At 39.3% G+C, this 21,354-nt stretch overlaps 2 protein-coding genes across 4 annotated transcripts in view; one reads left to right on the top strand and one right to left on the bottom strand.

Annotated features, from left to right (window-relative positions):
- LOC131953010 (glycosaminoglycan xylosylkinase-like) overlaps window positions 1-9,661 on the bottom strand; it is a 32,128-nt gene extending 22,467 nt beyond the window's left edge. The window contains exons 1-3 of one of the 3 annotated variants that reach the window (XM_059315983.1): window positions 9,595-9,661; window positions 5,662-6,096; window positions 5,292-5,418 (exon numbers count right to left, since the gene is read on the bottom strand). In XM_059315983.1, the coding sequence (XP_059171966.1) occupies window positions 5,292-5,418; window positions 5,662-5,934 (400 nt within the window). In that variant the 5' untranslated portion in view covers window positions 5,935-6,096; window positions 9,595-9,661. The remainder of the gene's footprint in view (window positions 1-5,291; window positions 5,419-5,661; window positions 6,097-9,594) is intronic. The other 2 variants (XM_059315984.1, XM_059315986.1) reach the window with 2 other exon arrangements.
- LOC131953011 (potassium channel subfamily T member 2) overlaps window positions 1,506-21,354 on the top strand; it is a 124,850-nt gene continuing 105,001 nt past the window's right edge. Inside the window, exon 1 of the mRNA XM_059315987.1 lies at window positions 1,506-1,739. Coding sequence (XP_059171970.1) covers window positions 1,552-1,739 — 188 coding nt within the window. The 5' untranslated portion in view covers window positions 1,506-1,551. The remainder of the gene's footprint in view (window positions 1,740-21,354) is intronic.

Consider the following 21,354-nt stretch of genomic DNA (forward strand, 5'->3'; position numbering starts at 1 on the left):
ACTTTCTTCGGGGGGTGGGGGCTCCACCCGAAGGGATGCCTGGAAGAAACTCTGATTTAATGAACTACTGTATCCGTGTAACTGAACTGTTTCCGTTAACACGTTGACCATTCTCTTTTTTTATATGAAAACTGCTTAAGTATAATAAAATATAGGTGTCTAATCAGAGGCGTAGTCGACAGGGACATTAATTGAGGGGAGGGTAATTTTCCAAAATAATCGAGTTACACCCCCTCCCCCATCTAAAATTATCGACTGAATCTGTCACGAACGACGCGCCTCTCACAGAATAAAAACCGTTTCAAGAAAATATCAAGGAGAATTAAATAAACTCTACTTCATCAGCCCTAAGGGCAGTTAGGTCAGAAAGGTTAATTTTTCAAACTATCTAGATCTACCAACCCCAGTTAACATCAATCCTGTTCCATCATTTCTGTTCAACAATTCAGAAAGGCTAATTTTTAAAAATGGATTTTCAAACTATCTAGATCTACCAACTCACTCCAGTTAACGTCAATCCTGTCCCATCATTCTGTCCAACAATTCAACAACCGAGGCAGTATCTAGTCAACACCAGCCAAACCAACCCAAACACCGACCTTCGAGTTCCCACAAAGCGAAGATAATTAAATAATGAGGCAAATAAGTCAACAGAGTTAGCGTTCGTTGCATACGTTGTCGTAGTTTGTAGTAGCCCTGCGTGGTTGTCTCTCCTTGATCGCAAATCGATTGATACGAAGAGGGAATTGGAGGGGAAGGAGTGGAGAACAAGGACAAATGAGATAGAAACTAGATGGCCACGTCATTATAAATGAATAAACGGTTTGCTTCAGGCTGTTATAAATCCGAAACTTGCCGAAATCCCGCTAGATTAAGATAAATAGCTGTATGTTATATTATATTAGTATAAAGAACTCCCCTTCAATGAGAGTTATATCCCCTTTCTATTTATTACATTTCAGATGACATCAGTCCCAGCAGAACCCAGCGAGTTACCCTCCTTAAGTACACCCATCAAATCTACGTCAACTATAGACCGTCAGATACAAAAACTGGGAGTCAAAATCCAGCAAACAAATCAATATTTCCGCGAATTTTAGTAACAACTACGTGATTATACTACTGACGTCGAATGCTTTACGAAGCACTGGAAATATAAAGAATAATATAAAAAGGAAAAACAAAAATGAAATTTAATGTGGAAAAACAAAAACATATGATGTTTCGACATTAGGACTTCACCAGCATAAACAATAACAAAGATTAAAAAAAACCAAGTGATATAATATTGGTATTACCCAGTGAAATGTAACAGACAATGAAAATATTCAAATCGTCAAACAAGAGCAAGTCATGCATACATAGTTAATGTATCTACCAAATATCATACCAGGCGGTGGGAATAGGATGCTGTGCTTCTAGTACCACCCCCCCCACCCCCTGCGTACTACTGGCCATACCAACAGCCAAATGTGACACAGTTCTCTCCAGTATCCAGTACAACATGGCGAAGGTCAAGTCAAAACAATAATTAAAAACAAAACACGTCCTATGAAGGAGTCAAAATTTTCAGAGTACGATTACCAAAAGAGGTTTCGGAAACAGACTTCAGCAGAAGATATGTCTTTCAGGAAAAAATTGCTGTCCTTCACGCCGGAAAACTCAACTCCGGTCAAACAGCTGGACAGGCGGGGAAGCAGCAGCCACAGTGAGGACGAGGTCAGCCATCAAAGTTCTGAGTAAGTAGATGGGTTGTCTGCAGGGTGTATGGGATATGTGTCGTCTGCTAAGTTGATAGGTGTCTTTTGCTCGGTGAAATGTGTAAGTATCGTCTGTTGAGGGAAAGTTGTAAATGTCGTTTTCTAGGACAGAGTAGCAAATATCGTTTGCTAGGAGAAAGTAGTAAATATCGTTTGCTTGAAGAAATTAGTAAATATAGTTTGCTGGGGAAAGTTGTAAATATCTGCTAGGAGAAAGAATCGTTTGCTAGAAGAAAGTATTAAATATCGTTTGCTAGAAGAAAGTGTTAAATATAGTTTGCTAGGGGAAAGTTGTAAATATCTGCTAGGAGAAAGAATCGTTTGCTAGAAGAAAGTATTAAATATCGTTTGCTAGAAGAAAGTATCTATATATATAATTCTCTACTGGGAGCCGTTAGAAAACAAGCTGCAAGCGCCTCCTTGCAGTCCCCTCTCTTTCTCTCTATCACTATCACTACCACCCCCACCCCACCCCCACATTGTCTGGTGAGCTGTGGTCACGCTAAATGTTTACAAAGCTAAATGTTTACAAGCCGTAGAGTAGGGTTTCTATTAGGGGCAGATAATTTAGTTAGATTTTAAACTTACAGGAGGTAACTAAGAAATAACTAAGAGGAGGCTGCTTTCACGGGGGGGGGGGGGGGGGTGTAGGGTCGGGGTTAGGGGAAAGGGGGGGGGGGGGTTAGTGTTTTAAAGCAAATATTTTCAGTGGCAGCATTGGTACTGTCGAATTCACAAATTATGAATTACTGAAAAGTAGAAAATAAAACAACTAAATAGCGGCGTATGATACGCTGCGGGTCGGCTCGTTAAATATAGTTTGCTAGGGGAAAGTTGTAAATATCGTTTGCTAGGAGAAAGTAGTAAATATCGTTTGCTTGAAGAAATTAGTAAATATAGTTTGCTGGGGAAAGTTGTAAATATCTGCTAGGAGAAAGAATCGTTTGCTAGAAGAAAGTATTAAATATCGTTTGCTAGAAGAAAGTATTAAATATAGTTTGCTAGGGGAAAGTTGTAAATATCTGCTAGGAGAAGGGATATCGTCTGCTATCAGAAAGAATCGTTTGCTAAGTGAAATGTTGCAGAAAGTATTGGCCAGATGGTACAATCATTATCCTTCAATTTTCCCAAACGTTTACAAAACCTCCCCCTGTAACTGATTAAAAAATGTGTCCCTGAATAACAAAAACTATAAATGTCAAAGCACTTGTCGACCCAACTTGAAACCCCGATGATCTGAACCACCAACTCTAAGAGCAGGGCAGATATGTGAGAGTGTCTGGATCGATGGCTCTTTACAGCCCACGGGGCCAACTATACAAAACATTTCAAATAACCATTTCAAAAACAAACAACTAAATTAAAATGTTTCAGTCAAAACAAAACAAAACCCAACATTTTAGGTATATGCATTATTAATAGTTCCTTTAAAGCTGACTCGCCAAAAAACCAATGACCTACAAAAGATAAAGCTTAAAAAGTGGCGTAGGCAGGACTTTGGGGTGGAGTGTTCTCAAAACATTCATGCTGTGAACAATTCCTATAACCTAACATGCAGTGGCGTAGGCAAGGAGGGCGGGGTGGGGGGGGGGTTATAACCCCTCCCATGGACCCCTATATATATATATATATATATATATATATATATATATATATATATATATATATATATATAGGATTGTATACATAAGGAAAAATGTTTGAACCCCTCCCATGACCGATTCCTGGCTACGCCACTGCTAACATGAAACAATGTCATTATCGGGGTCAATGGGCGGGGGTTCTCTTCGTGATATGAGGGACCTTCTTTGTCGAATAAAACTACTAGGTGGGTTAGGGGCAGCTCTGCTGCAGCTGTAATATTTAGATCTGAAGGCAGTTGGTAGACTGACTTACTTATGATAGAGATATTACTTATCTTTTTATATGGCGAGTAAACACAATACAATGCCAACATTTTCATGATTCACAGAACCTAAAGAAAATGTTAACTACCTTCTATGAATCATTATTAAGCCAACCAACTCACTTTTTTCTCAGGAAGTTTTCTTCATAACATATTTTTTAAGTCTGCTAATGAACCATTGTATACAACAGTAATTTGTTTATTTTTATCAATGCTGATGTAAATTTTAATGAAGCCTTCTTGGTGTGCTCATCTTTCCGGCGGAAAAGATTAAATTTCCACAGATATCTGATGTTTTGTGCTAGGGGAGTTAGCTAGGGGAACTTCACTTTCAATGAAAGCTGGCAATGGAATGTTAGTTATTGTATCTGAGCCCAGCTAATAGTTTACGTAACAAACAACACAATCTATGTCACCCAAACACTCTTCTACATCTCTATTCAAAGCTAACGCTAAAGAGACTTTCTAAACCTGACATTAAAATAAAACAGGTTTCACCACAAAGATAAAATCACTCACACAACTTGGATGTAGTGTTATATGATGAAGATAAGAGTAAAAATTCATAATGCTTTATGCTGCTTCTGTAATATGTGTGTTGCCTGACTTCAATAAAACTGGAGTAACCAGAATTCTTTTGGAAAATACAAATACAAAACATCTTGGGTTATGTATATAAAACATCACCCAATATTTAATCAAATTAAAATTAACTTTATTGAGTTCTTATTTTATAGATTTTACTTGAAACAATAAAAGCAGGAAGTAGATCCCCATACTACATTACTACTTTTATCCTTAGAAAATAATTAAATTAGCATTAAGCTTCTGGCTTCTGTACAATTTGAGTTCATTTCCTGGGCCTTACAAATGTAGGAGATGGAAGAGGAACCTCAAAACCCAGCATAAAAGTGACTGTCTAAAATGATACTTGTAAAATATAGTATCATTTGTATGTATAGGCTTATACTACATAGCAATGTTATTTTTCAATTATATACAACAAAATAACCCCACTGTCTTGAGTTCTTGCTACCAAAGCCAATTTAAAAACAATTATGCTGATTCTTAATTATGCGCTTGATTCAGATAATCCTTATTGATTGCGTAAATCTACATGTTGAATACCAGAAAAATTGCCAAAAAATTACATCTGTTTATTATTATTAAAGTTTACATTATTTTACATTATTTTCTAAATATGATTAAACTTGAGAGTATTTTCCCTTAAATTATTCTAAACAGTTAATTAATGTTTTCAACTTAATAGTTTAGTAAAACAAAAACACTATCTCAGTATATCTAAAATACATCTATTTAATTTGTTAAACAAAATATATAATGTTGAGCTTTTTGTGTAAATTGGATCAATGGCCCCACTATTTTTTAGAAAGGCAAAAAAAAAGGTGCTAGGTGTACCCAAAATAAAACTTTGGATTAAATTAACAAAAACTGAATATAATGGATTAATTTGATATTAACTTTAACCCCACTTATTGAAATATGATGAACAAAATGAATCAATTTGGTAGTGTGGCGCCCCCCCCCCCCCCAAGCTCTTTTGGAGTTAAATGAACCAGTTTGAAATTTCAGTGTTAGACAAAAGTAGTTTGTAAACCACTCACCCAATTCCTGGTCATCTACTGGGAGGATTTGTCGCGCTTCCACCCATTTGGCCGCTACCTTCCATGGCGAGTCACTGAGTTGGTATGTGTACTGTGGTGTGTACCTGTCTATCAGGGATTTGATAACCTGGAACAAATAAAACAAGAGTTAATATTACAGAGCAGTGAGTTTGGTAGCTAACCCATAACAAACACTAACATCTATGAGTGTTAGTGTCATTTCTAAGCCGCAGAATAACAAAGTTTTAACTACTTATTTAAAATATATATGGTGATGATCAGTATGTTGTGAAATGTGAACATCATGTTTAATATATACACAAAAAAGATCATAAATACAAATGAAAATACATTTAAAAAAACCTTATACCTGTGTTACAGAAATATTTTGTTGCGCTGAGTCTTGATTAACAGCATTCATAACAACACTCTCCTGCCTCCCATTGGGTGGGAGCACCTCAATAGGAAACTCACCCCTGTGATAATCTTTATCTAGACCATTGCCATACTGATTATACCCAGCGTCCACACCTAAGCCACGGGCATTCTTGAGGCGATAAAGTTCTGGCTCTAAAATCTTGTAGGATACATAAATTACAAACACCGCTGCTCCAACAAAAAGCAGCCGAAACTTTGTCTTCATCCTCCATTCATGAAAAATTTGATTGATTTAATACAGTCATCAGTTTTTTTTTTTTGATTCGATGAGTTCACAGTTACTAATGTCACCAAAATCAAGAATGAAATATTTCCGGCTATAATCATGAGATGTTTTTGTTCCAGTAGATAATCAAATGTAACAGAACTTTATGATAGAAAAAAGACCACGTTTTATAATATGAACTCTAGTAAAAGTGATTTCATTAACATCTTATACATATAACAAACTATTTAAAACTCTAATGAAGAATTCCAAAAACATTTTTCAACCTCATTGCAAAAACTCAAAGAATTTGTTATCTCTAATTAGAAACTGAATCGACTGAACATTCAGAGGTATTTTTTATATAGGTGTATAAGACAATATAAATTATTTCATGATACAGTCTGTTACAAAAATTCAAAGGCATGCACTTGAAAGAAAATATCAAAATTATTTTCTGCGCATAACTAAATTTACCTGGAAAAAGGTTAAGAATAAAGTCTATTTTTTAATATACATATTATATATAGTACTATTTCTCCCAAGATATAGAATTTAAACATATTCTTCACAACCTAATACCAAGACATGATCACGGTGATCTTATATTTTGTGGGTGATATTCAACACTTTAGGGAGGCTTATAAATAGGGAAAAGGACACTCATCTTTTAATACTGAGATTTAAGCTTGAGCTGAAGATAAAATTTGGCTATCAGAAAACAGCACATCTATTCCTCATTCACATATTGATTTGTCATTTGAAAGCTACATTAAAAAATCAATAGAAAATAAGCTTACGCTATGCTAGGCACAGTATAGAATTGCTTTGTGCACCAGATGTCACTAATCTTAACCTGTTTAATTTTCACATCTCATGACAGTTTAGCTGTGAGGTTTATAGAGGCTAGGCAATAAAGACTTTATTATTTTTACTTCAGTAGGGATTGCTGTACCTATATAGTTAGTTTTGTAAAATTTAATTACTTTTGACAATTTTTATTTTCTAGTATACGAGGTATAGAGAAATAGAGAAAGTATTGTAATCGTGCAAAGAAAAAAAATTGAGATTTTTGCAAATCTCGATGTTCTAAACCTCCCTCAGTCGGAAAAACATAGCTTTGCAATCTTGTCCACATGTCTGTGTCTGTAAACACGATAACTTGAGTACCGTTACATGAAATTTCATATATAAGTATTATATCAAATTTGTAGATCTGTACCAACTTTTGCAATCACCTATCAGTCAGCATGATTTATTCATTTCATGTCTAAAAATAAACTTATTACACATTTTATTAAAGCCTGGTTATAATGAGTATTTTACTTTTTTTTTTATTAGGCCAATAGGATTCAAATTACTTGTTATATCACTGGTTAGAAGTTATGGGATAGAATACTTTTTTGTGATTTAATTCCACATCTCTTCTACAATGAGGGAATAAAATACAAAGCCAAATGTAGGCTAAGTTCACCAAATCATCTATATATATATATAATTCTCTTCTTGGAGACGTTAGAAAGCCTTGCAGTCCCCTCTCTTCCTCTCTAGGAAGTCTGGTGAGCTGTGGTTCACGTTAAATGTCTACAATCGTAGAGCTGGGTTTAGTGACGGCTATAAGGGGCAGATAATTAAGTTTGAAATGATTTTAAACTTAGGGGAGGTAACGAAGAGGAGTTTGCTTTCAAGGGGGGTGGGGAGTGGGGGGGGGGGGATGGGGTATGGGTTGGGGGAAAGGAGGGGGTATCGTCCTTAACGACCATCTGATGGTGTTTTAAAGCAAATATTTTCAGTGGCAGCATTGGTACTGTCGAATTCACAAATTATGAATTACTGAAAAGTAGAAAATAAAACAACTAAATAGTGGCGTATGATACGCCACGGGTCGGCTCGTAGTTAAATAATATACAACAATACTGTACTATTAGGCAATTAGAAGATAGAATTAAATATAAAACTAAGGCAGGAAATACTAGGTTAAGCTCAAAGCTATTAATAATCCAAGCTCTGTCCCATCAAGAAAACAAATAGGCCTAGGCTTAGACAAAGAACATTTAGATCTAGATGACAAGAAAAATCAGGTCATTGTAGCCGCATAGCATTATTTTATCATATTATCAGATCTTCTTCCGGCTAGAATCCTAGAATCGGCCTTAAGATTAAGTTGTATGTTAAAGTTTATTTTAGTTTATTCAAAGAACCCTAGATTTTTTACTAGATAGATTCTAGATTCTAGATCTAGAGTAAAGTTCCACGCGCGGTTAAAACACCGGTGCGATCATCGCCTGTTTATCGCTTCGTACAATATTTGTTTTGATGTTTTATACGAAACTACCGATATCTGCTGTAAACCTGTCCATTTCTAAATATATCCAGGTCAAATTCTTTTGTTTTTCTCCTTCTGGAAGTCGAGTTTTTAAATTTTAAAGTTTCGAGGTATGACGTCGTAGGCGGTTCTAGTTCCCCCTATGAAAAACACTAGGTCCCGGATGAGATGAATAAAACCAACCAATCAAAGCTTTTTATAACTAGGTTAACTATAAATAGCTTCTACAATATATGCGGGACACTTTACATACGATAGATAAGGCTAATAAAGCAACCTGATAGGTAAATAGGGGTGGCCGCAGCTTGGGTGTCGATTACGGTGGTTTCACATCGCTGCGTAACCAACGACTTGAGCTAGACTAGCCTAGTTCTAGATGCTCTATATTTCAAACTAAGCCTAGAATCTGTATACTTTCTATTTTTTTCTGCTGTTTTAAATTATTTCGATCATCTACTTCTTCTAAATCTAGTTTGTGTCTCTACATACAAGCATATCTAAGCAAATGTTACGTTATGTCTTTTAGTGGTTGTTACGTCCCTTTGTTATGATTATTATAGTTGCGTCCCTTGAGTCATCACTGGGTCAACTTTTAATGTCTTTAATTAATTTAATTAACATGTTTTTAATTATTATTTTTGCAATCTATTAATTAATAATACAATCAACAACACGTTTAAGTGTGTAAAATATTTATTTCAATTATTAAAATTGGATCAAAACGTATACAATACGCTCGTTGGCAAGCAGGTTCTTGCGTACGCAGGCAAAAAAAAAAGGGAAAAAAAATATCGCAAGGAGGGACGTCACTAAAACATGAATATCTTAAATACTATGCGTAGGAATACAAAATGACTCATACATATTACAGTAGAATGGCAGCGGAGTAATACAGTGCTTTCGGTTTGTTTCTGTGTGAAACGGTTATAAAATAGCGCCCGATGAAAATCGGGAATTTGGAATTTTCCGCTATGTGTGACCGCGCGTGGAACTTTACTCTAGATATTTTGCATTTCTAAACATTTCTATGATCTGATGATTGTGTAAGTCACTGGTAGCGATTACAGATTTGACTTCAGACTTATCTCACTTCATAAACTTGAAACTTCCTCAAAAAAATGGCCCAATGAATCAGAGAAATCCAATCCTCAAAACAAAAACTCAAGTGAAAGAATTAGAAAGTGAGAAAGTGACAAGTGTCACCTATCTTATATCTAGATCTAAAACACTGAAAAATGAGGAACTATTTCTGACATTTTCTTTTTATGTTAACTCAGAATGAAAAAAAAAGAATATCACTTATTAATAAAACCATGGTAGACGTGTAGGCCTACATTTGTTATGTGAAGACAACAGAAGGTAAACTCAACTGTTTACTATTACATCCGCCATATTTAGTCGGGGTAAATTAAAAACTATAACGTGAGAAAATAGAGTAGCATCCCTTGCACCGGGGTTTATTTTTCCCGGTTGCTTCCCTTAGCTGGTGGATTTTTGATGCCAATGCATATGAAAAGGCCCAAAGTGTGATGACCTTAATATTCATTGTAATTTAAATTTAAACTTCTCACTATGTATAATCTATACAATCTAACAAAGACAACATGGGAAATAGAAACGAAACGTAATACAAGTTTTAAAATAGATCTATGTTTAAAGTAAATATTTTGAGGGTGGTAATGGGGGGGGGGGGGGGGAAGGAGGAGGAGGCAGCTGCAGGCTGATGTGTGACATCTTTTTTTGGGAGTGGGGTCTGGCATTTTGGTGACGATGGGGAAGAGGGAGGTAAAAGTCTTTAAAAAAGCGCGACATTATTTATGAATGACTCCCCCCTCCCCCCCCCCCCATATCTTTCTAAACGAAAAGTCTTGCTTGGTCATCTTGCAACAGAAACTTTATCAACGTGATAGAACGTACATGTTTTTGTATAGTGCCTTAGCGTCTTCTCTGCCTACATCTTTTCTGGTTTTTTTTATCTAACCTAAATCTTGATGATCACACAACCTAAAGCTTGATGATCACACAACCTAAAGCTTGATGATCACACAACCTAAAGCTTGGTGATCACACAAGCTAAAGCTTGATGATCACACAAGCTAAAGCTTGATGATCACACACCCTAAAGCTTGATGATCACACAACCTAAAGCTTGATGATCACACAAGCTAAAGCTTGATGATCACACAAGCTAAAGCTTGATGATCACACAAGCTAAAGCTTGATGATCACACAAGCTAAAGCTTGATGATCACACAAGCTAAAGCTTGATGATCACACTATCCATTCTTATTCTGGGTCATAGAAAATGTTACGTTCACGTCATCCGCCCACTCAAGAGGGGTAAGTTGACCAAAGTCCGAGCAGGTGTCGTTATGGGAGAGTATTCGCACGGTGTACGTTCTCTCGCTCACATTATCACTGCTACCTACACTGAATCTGTTAATTACGTCAAGATAATTGCATGACATCATTTCTGCTTTCTACACTAATTATGTTAATTACTTCTTGATTATTTTTGTTCTTCTTCGTTTTTAATTGTAATAATTTTGAACAGGATCTTCATCAACTAAAGTATTTCATGTCAGCATGTTATGAGCCATATAGGCCGTTGACTCCGACTTAAGTCTGCTTTTCTTTCTGGATTTGCTTCTTTGTACTCTCAAGAACAATCTGCAAGACAGAAGTTGGTTGAGTTTGGAGTTGTCTCTCCTAGATGGGCAGCTGTCTCGAGCTAAGGTGCATCATCTACCCGGAGGCTCGAACTCGGGACTTTATGAATTAGCAATCATACGTTCTCCCTGCTGACCACGCCGCCCCCTCAAGTTTAGATGCTCCCTGCTCCCCCCCCCCTTAAGTTTAGATGATACCATTTGGTCCAAACCCTGATGACTAAATGGAGGTTTGTATACTAGCCAAGATACCGTTTCTGGGTGGGGATGTTGGCAGCAATATTGGTCACCCGTTCATTACTTTCAGAGTTAACTAGCCATTCATTAAACGGCCATTGTGCGTTTATAGACCTTCTACTACTAAAAACTGAGTAATTGGGAGAGGTCAAGTAGTCGGCCTGTGCTCCGTGAAGGTTCTGTAGATAAAACATGGATGCTGATTCAAATTTTTCACTCTAGTCCTGCTCCATCAACAGTTTCCGTTCTCAGATTTCACGTGTAATTCACGATAATTCACGTGTAATTCACGTGTGACGGACTGACACGCAACTAACAAAAGAAACCAAACAATCGTAGGAAACAAGCCATGCATACGGGGTGAATAATTCATCGGTCGATTCGGTTCAGTTCACGTAATGAAAGTTATCGATTACTTTAGGAAGGTATCGATTAATTTAAATAATTGAGTATTTACTTGTTTGGATCGTAGTAACTTAGTAGTTTTATTTTTATTTTATAAGGAGTATAGAGGTAAATATTGTAAATGTTCACAAAAAACAAAATCGAGATTTCAATATATCTTAATGTTTTAGACTTTTGTCCGAAAAAAACACACAACAGTTTTGCAATTTCGTCAGTGTGCGTGTGTTTGGGTGGGAGTATGTGTGTGAGTGTGTGTGTGCGTGTGCGTGTGTGTGTAAATACGATAACATGAGTACCGTAAAGTTTTAGTTGGGTGGACAAAAATTCGTTCATAGCCCACATAGGTTTCTCTTCTGGTAACCGGAAATCGTACTTTACTGTATTTCTGGTTTCTCAAAAAACCTTCAGAAATTTGACAATTTTATATTATTTAAAGCAGCATATCCTAAGATATTTTTACTTCTAATAATAAATGAATGTTAATATATATATATATATATATATATATATATATATATATATATATATATATATATATATATATATATATATATATATATATGTAACTAGGGGAAGTTACCAGACATAAGAAAGCGGTACAGCGCTGTCAACTTTGACACGACTGATGTAATAACACAGGTGGTGGCTGATAACGATCAGAAAGCCAGGGCGTAGTATCTCGGGAAGCGATACGAAAGACGGTCTGTCAACTTTGATGTGACAGGATGCAGATGGCTTATTAAATCGGACTGTACAACAGAAGCGGCGTAATGCAACGATTACGATTACGAGTATGATAGGACCGAATATGATTACGGATATGAAGGGGATAAATAAGGAAGGCGACGGCTGAGCTCGCAGTCTCAGTCTCTCTCTCTCGCTCGCTTTCGATCAGTGAGTCAGTGTGGCAGTATCAAGTTGGTTATTGAACGGGTTAGCCGTATTGTGTTAAGAAGGACGTTAGACATGTGTATTCAGTTAGATGAAGCCTAGTGAGGACTGTTGGGGGTCCGTTGATTCAGACTATTATTGTGAAACATCTCTCTTGATTCATTATATTATTGTGAAGCATTCTTTGATTCATGTAATAAAAGGATCAATAATGAACCTGCATCTTCGAGTATCTATGCTGTGGTCAATGTTGTGTGGAATGAGTGGTTAGACTCGGGAAGGTTACATTTGGCGTTGTCGGCAGGGTAGCCAGAGACTCGTTACATTTGGCGTTGTCGGCAGGATAGACTCGGGGACTCGTTACATTTGGCGCTGCGACCAGGATGAATTCAACGAGACTTGCCGCTTGAGGCACCCATAGTCAACCTAGTTCATAACTGTGTTTAGTGTGTGTGTGAATTCGGACATTCAGGAACAGTGAAAATTGAGGAACGAGGAAAATTTTTTTCATACACACACGGTAAGAAAGAACTCTTTTTTTTTTTTACTAAAGGAATAAAATGTCTACTCTGGACGAGAAGCAGACCCATATTGTGGTCCTGCCCAGAGAGTCCCACATTAACAAATTTTACGGGGACGGTGATCCAACTTTAACCAACAGGTTCAGTGAAGAGGTCAAAGCGGCCTGGGCCTCGAGACACATGTCACCAGAGGAAAGATTAAGACTGCTGATGGGCAGTATAGGAGAGACGGTTAGGGCAGAGGTCAAATGCCACGATAAAACCGTCCAATCAGATCCAGATAAGGTGCTGGATCTAATTATGGAGACCTTTGGGGAGAGACGGTCGGGATCGCAACTGCTATCGGGGTTCGTAGGCTTAAAGCAGAGAATGGCGGAGAGTGTGATGGAGTATTCACACCGAATAAACAGGGCCTTTGATTCGGTAAAGGGCAAAACACCTGACATTGATGTACGCCTACTGAGGGACCAGTTCATCGAGGGGCTAGCAACCCCGATCTTAAGGAGAGAGTTGAAAGAGGAGGTCCACAAAGACCCGCAGTTGACCTTCCTTCGGGTCAGGAACTCAGCGATCCGCAGGTCCGAGGATGAGGACCAATCGAACTGTTCGGTGGACAAAGTCTCTGTGCCGGAACAGAAACAATCCCCACCCACGGGGACCGGCACGGTGGAAACCATGATGGCTCAACTGTTGGCCCACCTGGATAAGGTTAACCAAAGATTGGAGAGGTTAGAAAGCAGGTCAACAGCTGAGAATCAGGAAAAGAACGGTACAAAACAGAGACAGGTTGGACGGCCGCGACCCGCCGGTCCATCACTCCGGTGGACGGCTGACGGTCGACCAATTTGTTTGTCCTGTTCACAACCCGGACATATGGCACGGTACTGCCAGGGAAACGGTCGTCCTCTGTAAGGCAGGGCCAGGCTACAGAGGGGCGAGGTTATGGCCCAAGAAGCAAAATGATGGGAGTCTGTCCCGAAATGGTGATTACGATTGGGGACATCGCGGTGAAGGCGATTGTGGATACAGGCTCCCAGGTGACGACAATCACGGAAAATTTTTACACCAAATGGATGAAAGGAAAAGACCATAGGTTGAGGTCTGACACATGCATGCGCCTGACGGCAGCTAATGGACTAACCATTCCTTACTGTGGTTATTTTCTGGCGGATGTCGTGGTGGCGGGACATAGGTTGAAGCAGGTTGGGGTGTTCGTTACGAAACACAACCTAGAAACAAATGTGTCAAATATACCTTGCCTGTTGGGCATGAATATTCTTGGCCAGTTGCCAGAATTTCTTACAAATATTGTCGGATCGACCACACCAGGTCGGGGATCCAGGTTGGCCAGGTTTGCCAAGACCAGAGGAAGGATATCAGTCCCGGCAAACACGGTCAAGGCAATCACATTACAAATTGGGGATAGAAGCGTGAATGGTGATGTGATGATAGAACCATGTGGCGCCGCACTGAGGGCAGGCGTCGTGTTACTGCGGACATACACATCAGCGGAAAATGGACTAGTTCAAGGATTAGTGGCAAATGTTTTGGATGAGGAAATTTTTATACCGCCTAATACTCTGGTAGGAGTACCACAGAACGTCGAGGTACAAAGGTCGGCACAGTGCATCGAACTGAGCAATACCAGCAGTAATGAAGTAACAATTAGGTCGGTCAATGTGACGGCCGAGGTGAAGAAAGAGGATGGCCGATCATATACATTCCCGGAAACTGAGGACCCAAAACTAAATGAATTGTTGAATAAGTACAGGGATATATTTGCCTCGTACGAGGGTGATTTGGGTTACACGGAAGTAATAAAACACCAGATACCCTTACTACAGGACAAGCCGGTGGCGCAACCTTATCGAAGATTACCACCAAGTCACTACTCTGCGGTGAAGGCACACCTGAACGATCTACTAAAAAAGGGAATTATTACAACCAGCACGAGCCCGTATGCGGCACCGATAGTAGTGGTAAAAAAGAAGTCAGGGGAGATAAGACTGTGTTGTGATTACCGGAAATTGAACAATATCACAAGAAGGGATGCATTCCCCTTGCCTCGTATTGATGAATGTCTTGATGCGTTGGGGGGAGCAAGATTTTTTTCTACCTTGGATTTGGCTAGTGGCTACCACCAAGTGGCCATGCACCCCAACGATCAACATAAAACTGCATTTATTTCTCCACTGGGACTGTACGAGTGGACCCGTATGCCGTTTGGTCTAACTAATGCACCTGCTACATTCCAGCGAGTAATGCAGAGTGCTATGAGTGACTTTCTATTTCAAATAATGTTGGTGTACTTGGATGATATACTAGTTTATTCAAAAACTTGGGAGGACCATCTAGAAAGATTAGAACAAGTGTTTCTCCGTCTTAGGGAGATAGGAGTAAAGCTGAACCCAGACAAATGCTGCTTCGGTCTGAAATCGGTACATTTTTTGGGTTACGTGATTTCGTCGGATGGCATCGCCACTGACCCAGATAAAATTGCAGCTGTTAAAGAATGGAAACAGCCAACAACTACGGTAGAGGTCAGATCATTCTTGGGCTTTGCTTCCTATTATAGAAAATTTGTGCCTGGTTTTGCAAAAATTGCCGCACCATTGCATGACTTGGTAAACAAAATGACAAAGAAACACAGTAAGGAGAAAAAGAAAGGTAAAACACAACGGATAGGTGAATTATGGACTGATGAATGCCTGAACTCGTTTAAGCTATTGAAAAAGGCTTTGACAGAGGCGCCGATATTAGGATACGCAGACTTTGACAAACCATTTCGGCTAGAAATTGACGCCAGCTCTAAAGGTCTGGGAGCTGTGCTATCACAACAACAAAAGCAAGGTTTCAGGGTTATTGCTTATGCCAGTCGAGCTCTGAAGGAATCAGAGAAGAACATGACAAATTACAGCGCCATGAAACTAGAACTTTTGACATTAAAATGGGCTGTGACGGAAAAATTCAGGGACTATCTATTAGGTGCTAAATGTGTGGTATACACTGACAATAACCCCTTGAGTCACCTAAAGACAGCAAAGTTGGGATCCATCGAACAGCGATGGGCAGCAGAATTGGCACTCTTTGACCTAGAGATAAAATATCGCCCGGGGCGGTCCATTGGCAATGCGGACGCCTTATCAAGGAATCCTTACGAGAGACCGGGCGATGAGGAAGAAACGCTGACAGGAATATGTGAGGTCAGAGCGTCAACAGATATCCCTCACGGGGTGCAAGTGAGGCAGAACGGACAGACCGGGGTGGAGCACATTTCCACAGAGCCCGGACATAGGGACATTGGTGATTTTAGTTGCCTTAATCACAAAGAGATAAGAGATGCCCAGAGAACGGATAGTGGCTTACAGCCGCTGTTGAAACACGTCCAGGAACAAAAATTCCCAGGAAGAAGGGAAAGAGAACAATTTGGTCGAGAAACAAAGAAAATACTGAGTCAGTGGGACCGTCTCAGTATACAGGATGGTGTTCTCATGCGGAGAATTTATGACCAAATTGATGGGACAATACACCAGGTGGTGGTGCCTGGACAATTACGAGAAGAAGTGCTAAGGTTGGCACATGACAGGGCAGGACACCAGGGTCAGGACAGGACGCACAAAATATTACGACGAAGGTGTTACTGGCCCAATATGGAAATGGAGGTCAAACGCCATTGTGAGGCTTGTGTGAGGTGTCAGCATGCGAAAATGCCAGTTGTCAAAATGAGACAGCCATCGGGACACCTATTAGCGACAAAACCACTAGAGATTGTGGCTATGGACTTTACGTCGTTGGAGCAATCATCGGATGGGACGGAACATGTGTTGGTAATGACTGATGTTTTCACCAAATGGACTGTGGCGGTGCCCACACGAGATCAGACTGCCAAAACAGTGGCAAAGGTCTTAATAGAACATTGGTTCATCAAATATGGCATACCAAGACAATTACACTCTGACCAAGGAAGGGCCTTCGAGTCAGAAGTAATTAACCAACTGTGCAGCCACTACGGGATCAACAAATCTAGAACAACCACATTTAATCCGAAAGGAAACGGACAGTGCGAGCGGTTCAACCGCAGCATGCATGATTTGCTGCGTACTCTAGAACCTGAACAGAAAAAACGTTGGCCTGATTTTCTCCCAGAGTTGGTATATCTATACAACTGCACACCCCATGCCACAACCGGCTTTTCGCCATACATGTTGCTGTTCGGACGGGAGGCTCGACTCCCCCTTGACTTGTTCCTAGGAAAAAAGGAGAGTATGACTGGCTCATACACTGCACTGGAATATGTGAATGAACATATGAGACGAATTAGAGAAATGTACAGGGTAGTACAGGAAAGACTAGAACATGAAGCACGGCGAAGGGAACCGCCGGTACAGACAAAGGACCCGCCACTCAAACTGAACGACAGGGTATTACTGCGTAGCCACCCGTTAGGCAGAAACAAAATCCACGACCTCTGGGGACAGGAGATATGGCAAGTCGTGGAGATGCCTAAAGTAGCAGGTGGCCCCTTTAAGATAAGACCCATCGATCACACCAAACCGGATCGGTGGGCGAATATTGCTCAATTAAAGAAATATTGTCATAGTCAAGAAGAGCAGTTACACACAAGGAAATCCAAGACAATTAGGGAACCGGAAACTATAACGGAAATTCACATACCCATCCCGGAACCATGTCACCATCAACAGCGCAACAGCGATACACAAGGGGAGGATACCGGCAACAAGGAGGATCCCGGTCCCTCCAAAAGCAGAGAGACAGTAGACCATCAGTTAAGTGGTCCGCGGAGAAGTTTGAGAAACAAAAAGAATACGAAATTTTTTGTCAGCAACCATCAATTCTTTCATGGTCGCGCTGGTATGAGAACAGACTGTTCAAAAAGTCATAAAAGTGAACTGGTGAAGGCACCAGACGAAAAAGGTGGATGTGAATTCTAGAACTGTTTTGTGTCTGAGGAAGATGATGTAGACACATTTGATATGTGAAATAGGGATAACGGTCAATCTTATACGAATGTGACGACATTGACAGTGAGTGGAACAATGGATTTTTTTTACGGTGGTGCGATGGACTTTGAAGGACTGCACCTGCCGGGCGTTGTTTGTGGTTGATAACACACAAAAAAAGGCAGGGGTGGATGTAACTAGGGGAAGTTACCAGACATAAGAAAGCGGTACAGCGCTGTCAACTTTGACACGACTGATGTAATAACACAGGTGGTGGCTGATAACGATCAGAAAGCCAGGGCGTAGTATCTCGGGAAGCGATACGAAAGACGGTCTGTCAACTTTGATGTGACAGGATGCAGATGGCTTATTAAATCGGACTGTACAACAGAAGCGGCGTAATGCAACGATTACGATTACGAGTATGATAGGACCGAATATGATTACGGATATGAAGGGGATAAATAAGGAAGGCGACGGCTGAGCTCGCAGTCTCAGTCTCTCTCTCTCGCTCGCTTTCGATCAGTGAGTCAGTGTGGCAGTATCAAGTTGGTTATTGAACGGGTTAGCCGTATTGTGTTAAGAAGGACGTTAGACATGTGTATTCAGTTAGATGAAGCCTAGTGAGGACTGTTGGGGGTCCGTTGATTCAGACTATTATTGTGAAACATCTCTCTTGATTCATTATATTATTGTGAAGCATTCTTTGATTCATGTAATAAAAGGATCAATAATGAACCTGCATCTTCGAGTATCTATGCTGTGGTCAATGTTGTGTGGAATGAGTGGTTAGACTCGGGAAGGTTACATTTGGCGTTGTCGGCAGGGTAGCCAGAGACTCGTTACATTTGGCGTTGTCGGCAGGATAGACTCGGGGACTCGTTACATATATATATATATAATCCTGGAGTTCGAATCCTGGTTCAAATCACTGAAGCGTGCCTGCACTTGGCCAGATCTGATGGGTACCTAACTCACGTTAGGGAAAGTAAACGCGGCTGGGCATTCACAAAACTCCTAGACCATAATTTACAAACCTTTTTTTAATTTTTTTTAATAATAATGCAAAACGCAGGCACATACCATGGTAAATAAACCGTTCAAAAAATGAAATAGTTGAAAAAGTCCTTTTGTACAGCAGCAATATTTTTATGAACCTAACATTGAACTAGCACCGGTCCTTTCATCTACAGCTTAAATTACCGCCAGTGGACTGATAATAATTTGTTAATTGACTCATCCATTCATCTTCTTATGCGAGCGTACAAATACAAAAATTCTGGTTTTAAATATCAGGAACAGAAAGAGATAAAAGGGGGGTCGAGACCGCCGGGTACCATCAAACACAACATTGTTAGATAGGGAGGAATTTGGGTATTCATGACTGGTAGAGATATCAGGGGGGATTGGTCATGCATCACTGCACCTTTTGGAATATTAACCTGATTAACTTGGTAGATTAGTTATTTTAAATTAATTTCTACTACAGATAGTACTTCAGAGATATTAGTAATTTTATATCGAAATATAAATATAGTATAAACACACATACACACACACACACACACATATATATATATATATATATATATATATATATATATATATATATATATATATATATATATATATATATATTTATGTATGTAAATGTTAGTAACCAATAGCTCGCGTTAATACTGACTCAATAATGTGTGTAAGCCTAGATCTTGATTTTAATACACTGTTTAAATTTTGAACTGAACATTTGCATAGGGTAGGTTTTAGTGGTTTCATAAAAGGTTTCTGATTTGATAAGGTATTCAGGTAAAAAATTCCCACAGATTATGATAATTTTGTAATATGTCGGCCTACTATTATAATTTTGTAATAATTATGTCGTCCTACATGTGTTTTTTTAACGTGCATATTTAACCAATGATTTTCGGCATCATTAAATAAATAATAGAAATAGAAAACACGATTAAACTAAAAATGTAAATCTGGTTATTAACAAAGTTAGTTAAATATTGGCACATTGAAGTAAACATTTGTTATACATTTTTACCCCAAATTTCCGTGATAGTTGACCTAATATCCAAAATAGGTAATATGTGTATGTGGTATGGAGTGGGAGAGGATTTGGGGTGAGAAATTTATCTGTCATTAGCGGTGATCAGTTTCTGCTTCATTAATTTTTCACAGTACTTACAAAGGTAAATAACTCTAGGGGTGTGGATCGATTCACCTCCCTTGATCTAAGCAGCGGGTAGCAGTGACCCCCACATGTTAATGTCTGTATACAGCATGCATCATTTATTGGAGCCAGTTTTAGAAATTCTTGTGAAAATCCAAACATCACTTTCTCCCTAACCAAACCCCATGTTCCACTCATCACAAGAATCCAAACATCACTTTCTCCCTAACAAAGCCCCATGCTCCACTCATTAGCTGAAGCCAAACATCACTTTCTCCCTAACAAAGCCCCATGCTCCACTCATTAGCTGAAGTAAAACATCACTTTCTCCCTAACCAAACCCCATGTACCACTCATCAACTGAAGCCAAACATCACTTTCTCCCTAACCAAATCCCATGTTCCACTCATCAACTGAAACAAAACATCACTTTCTCCCTAACCAAACCCCATGTTCCACTCATCAACTGAAGCCAAACATCACTTTCTCTTTAACAAAACTCAATATTCCACTCATCAACTGAAACCAAACATCACTTTCTCCCTAACCAAACCCCATGTTCCACTCATCAACTGAAACAAAACATCACTTTCTCCCTAACCAAACCCCATGTTCCACTCATCAACTGAAACAAAACATCACTTTCTCCCTAACCAAACCGCATGTTCCACTCATCAACTGAACTCAAACATCACTTTCTCTCTAACAAAACCCCATGTTCCACTCATCAACTGAAGCCAAACATCACTTTCTCCCTAACAAACCCTTGTTCCACTCATCAACTGAAACAAAACATCACTTTCTCCCTAACCAAACCCCATGTTCCACTCATCAACTGAAACCAAACATCACTTTCTCCCTAACAAAACCCCATGTTCCACTCATCAACTGAAACCAAACATCACTTTCTCCCTAACAAAACCCCATATTCCACTCATCAACTGAAACCCAACATCCCTTTCTCCCTAACCAAACCCCATGTTCCACTCATCAACTGAAGCCAAACATCACTTTCTCTCTAACAAAGCCCCTTGTTCCACTCATCAACTGAATCCAAACATCACTTTCTCTCTAACAAAGCCCCTTGTTCCACTCATCAACTGAACCCAAACATCACTTTCTCCCTAACCAAACCCCATGTTCCACTCATCAACTGAAGCCAAACATCACTTTCTCTCTAACAAAACCCCATGTTCCACTCATCAACTGAAGCCAAACATCCCTTTCTCTCTAA

This window comes from Physella acuta, unplaced genomic scaffold (assembly GCF_028476545.2).
Source record: "Physella acuta isolate Inbredline_101_S28 unplaced genomic scaffold, ASM2847654v3 ptg000900l, whole genome shotgun sequence".
In the NCBI taxonomy this organism is placed as follows: domain Eukaryota; kingdom Metazoa; phylum Mollusca; class Gastropoda; family Physidae; genus Physella; species Physella acuta.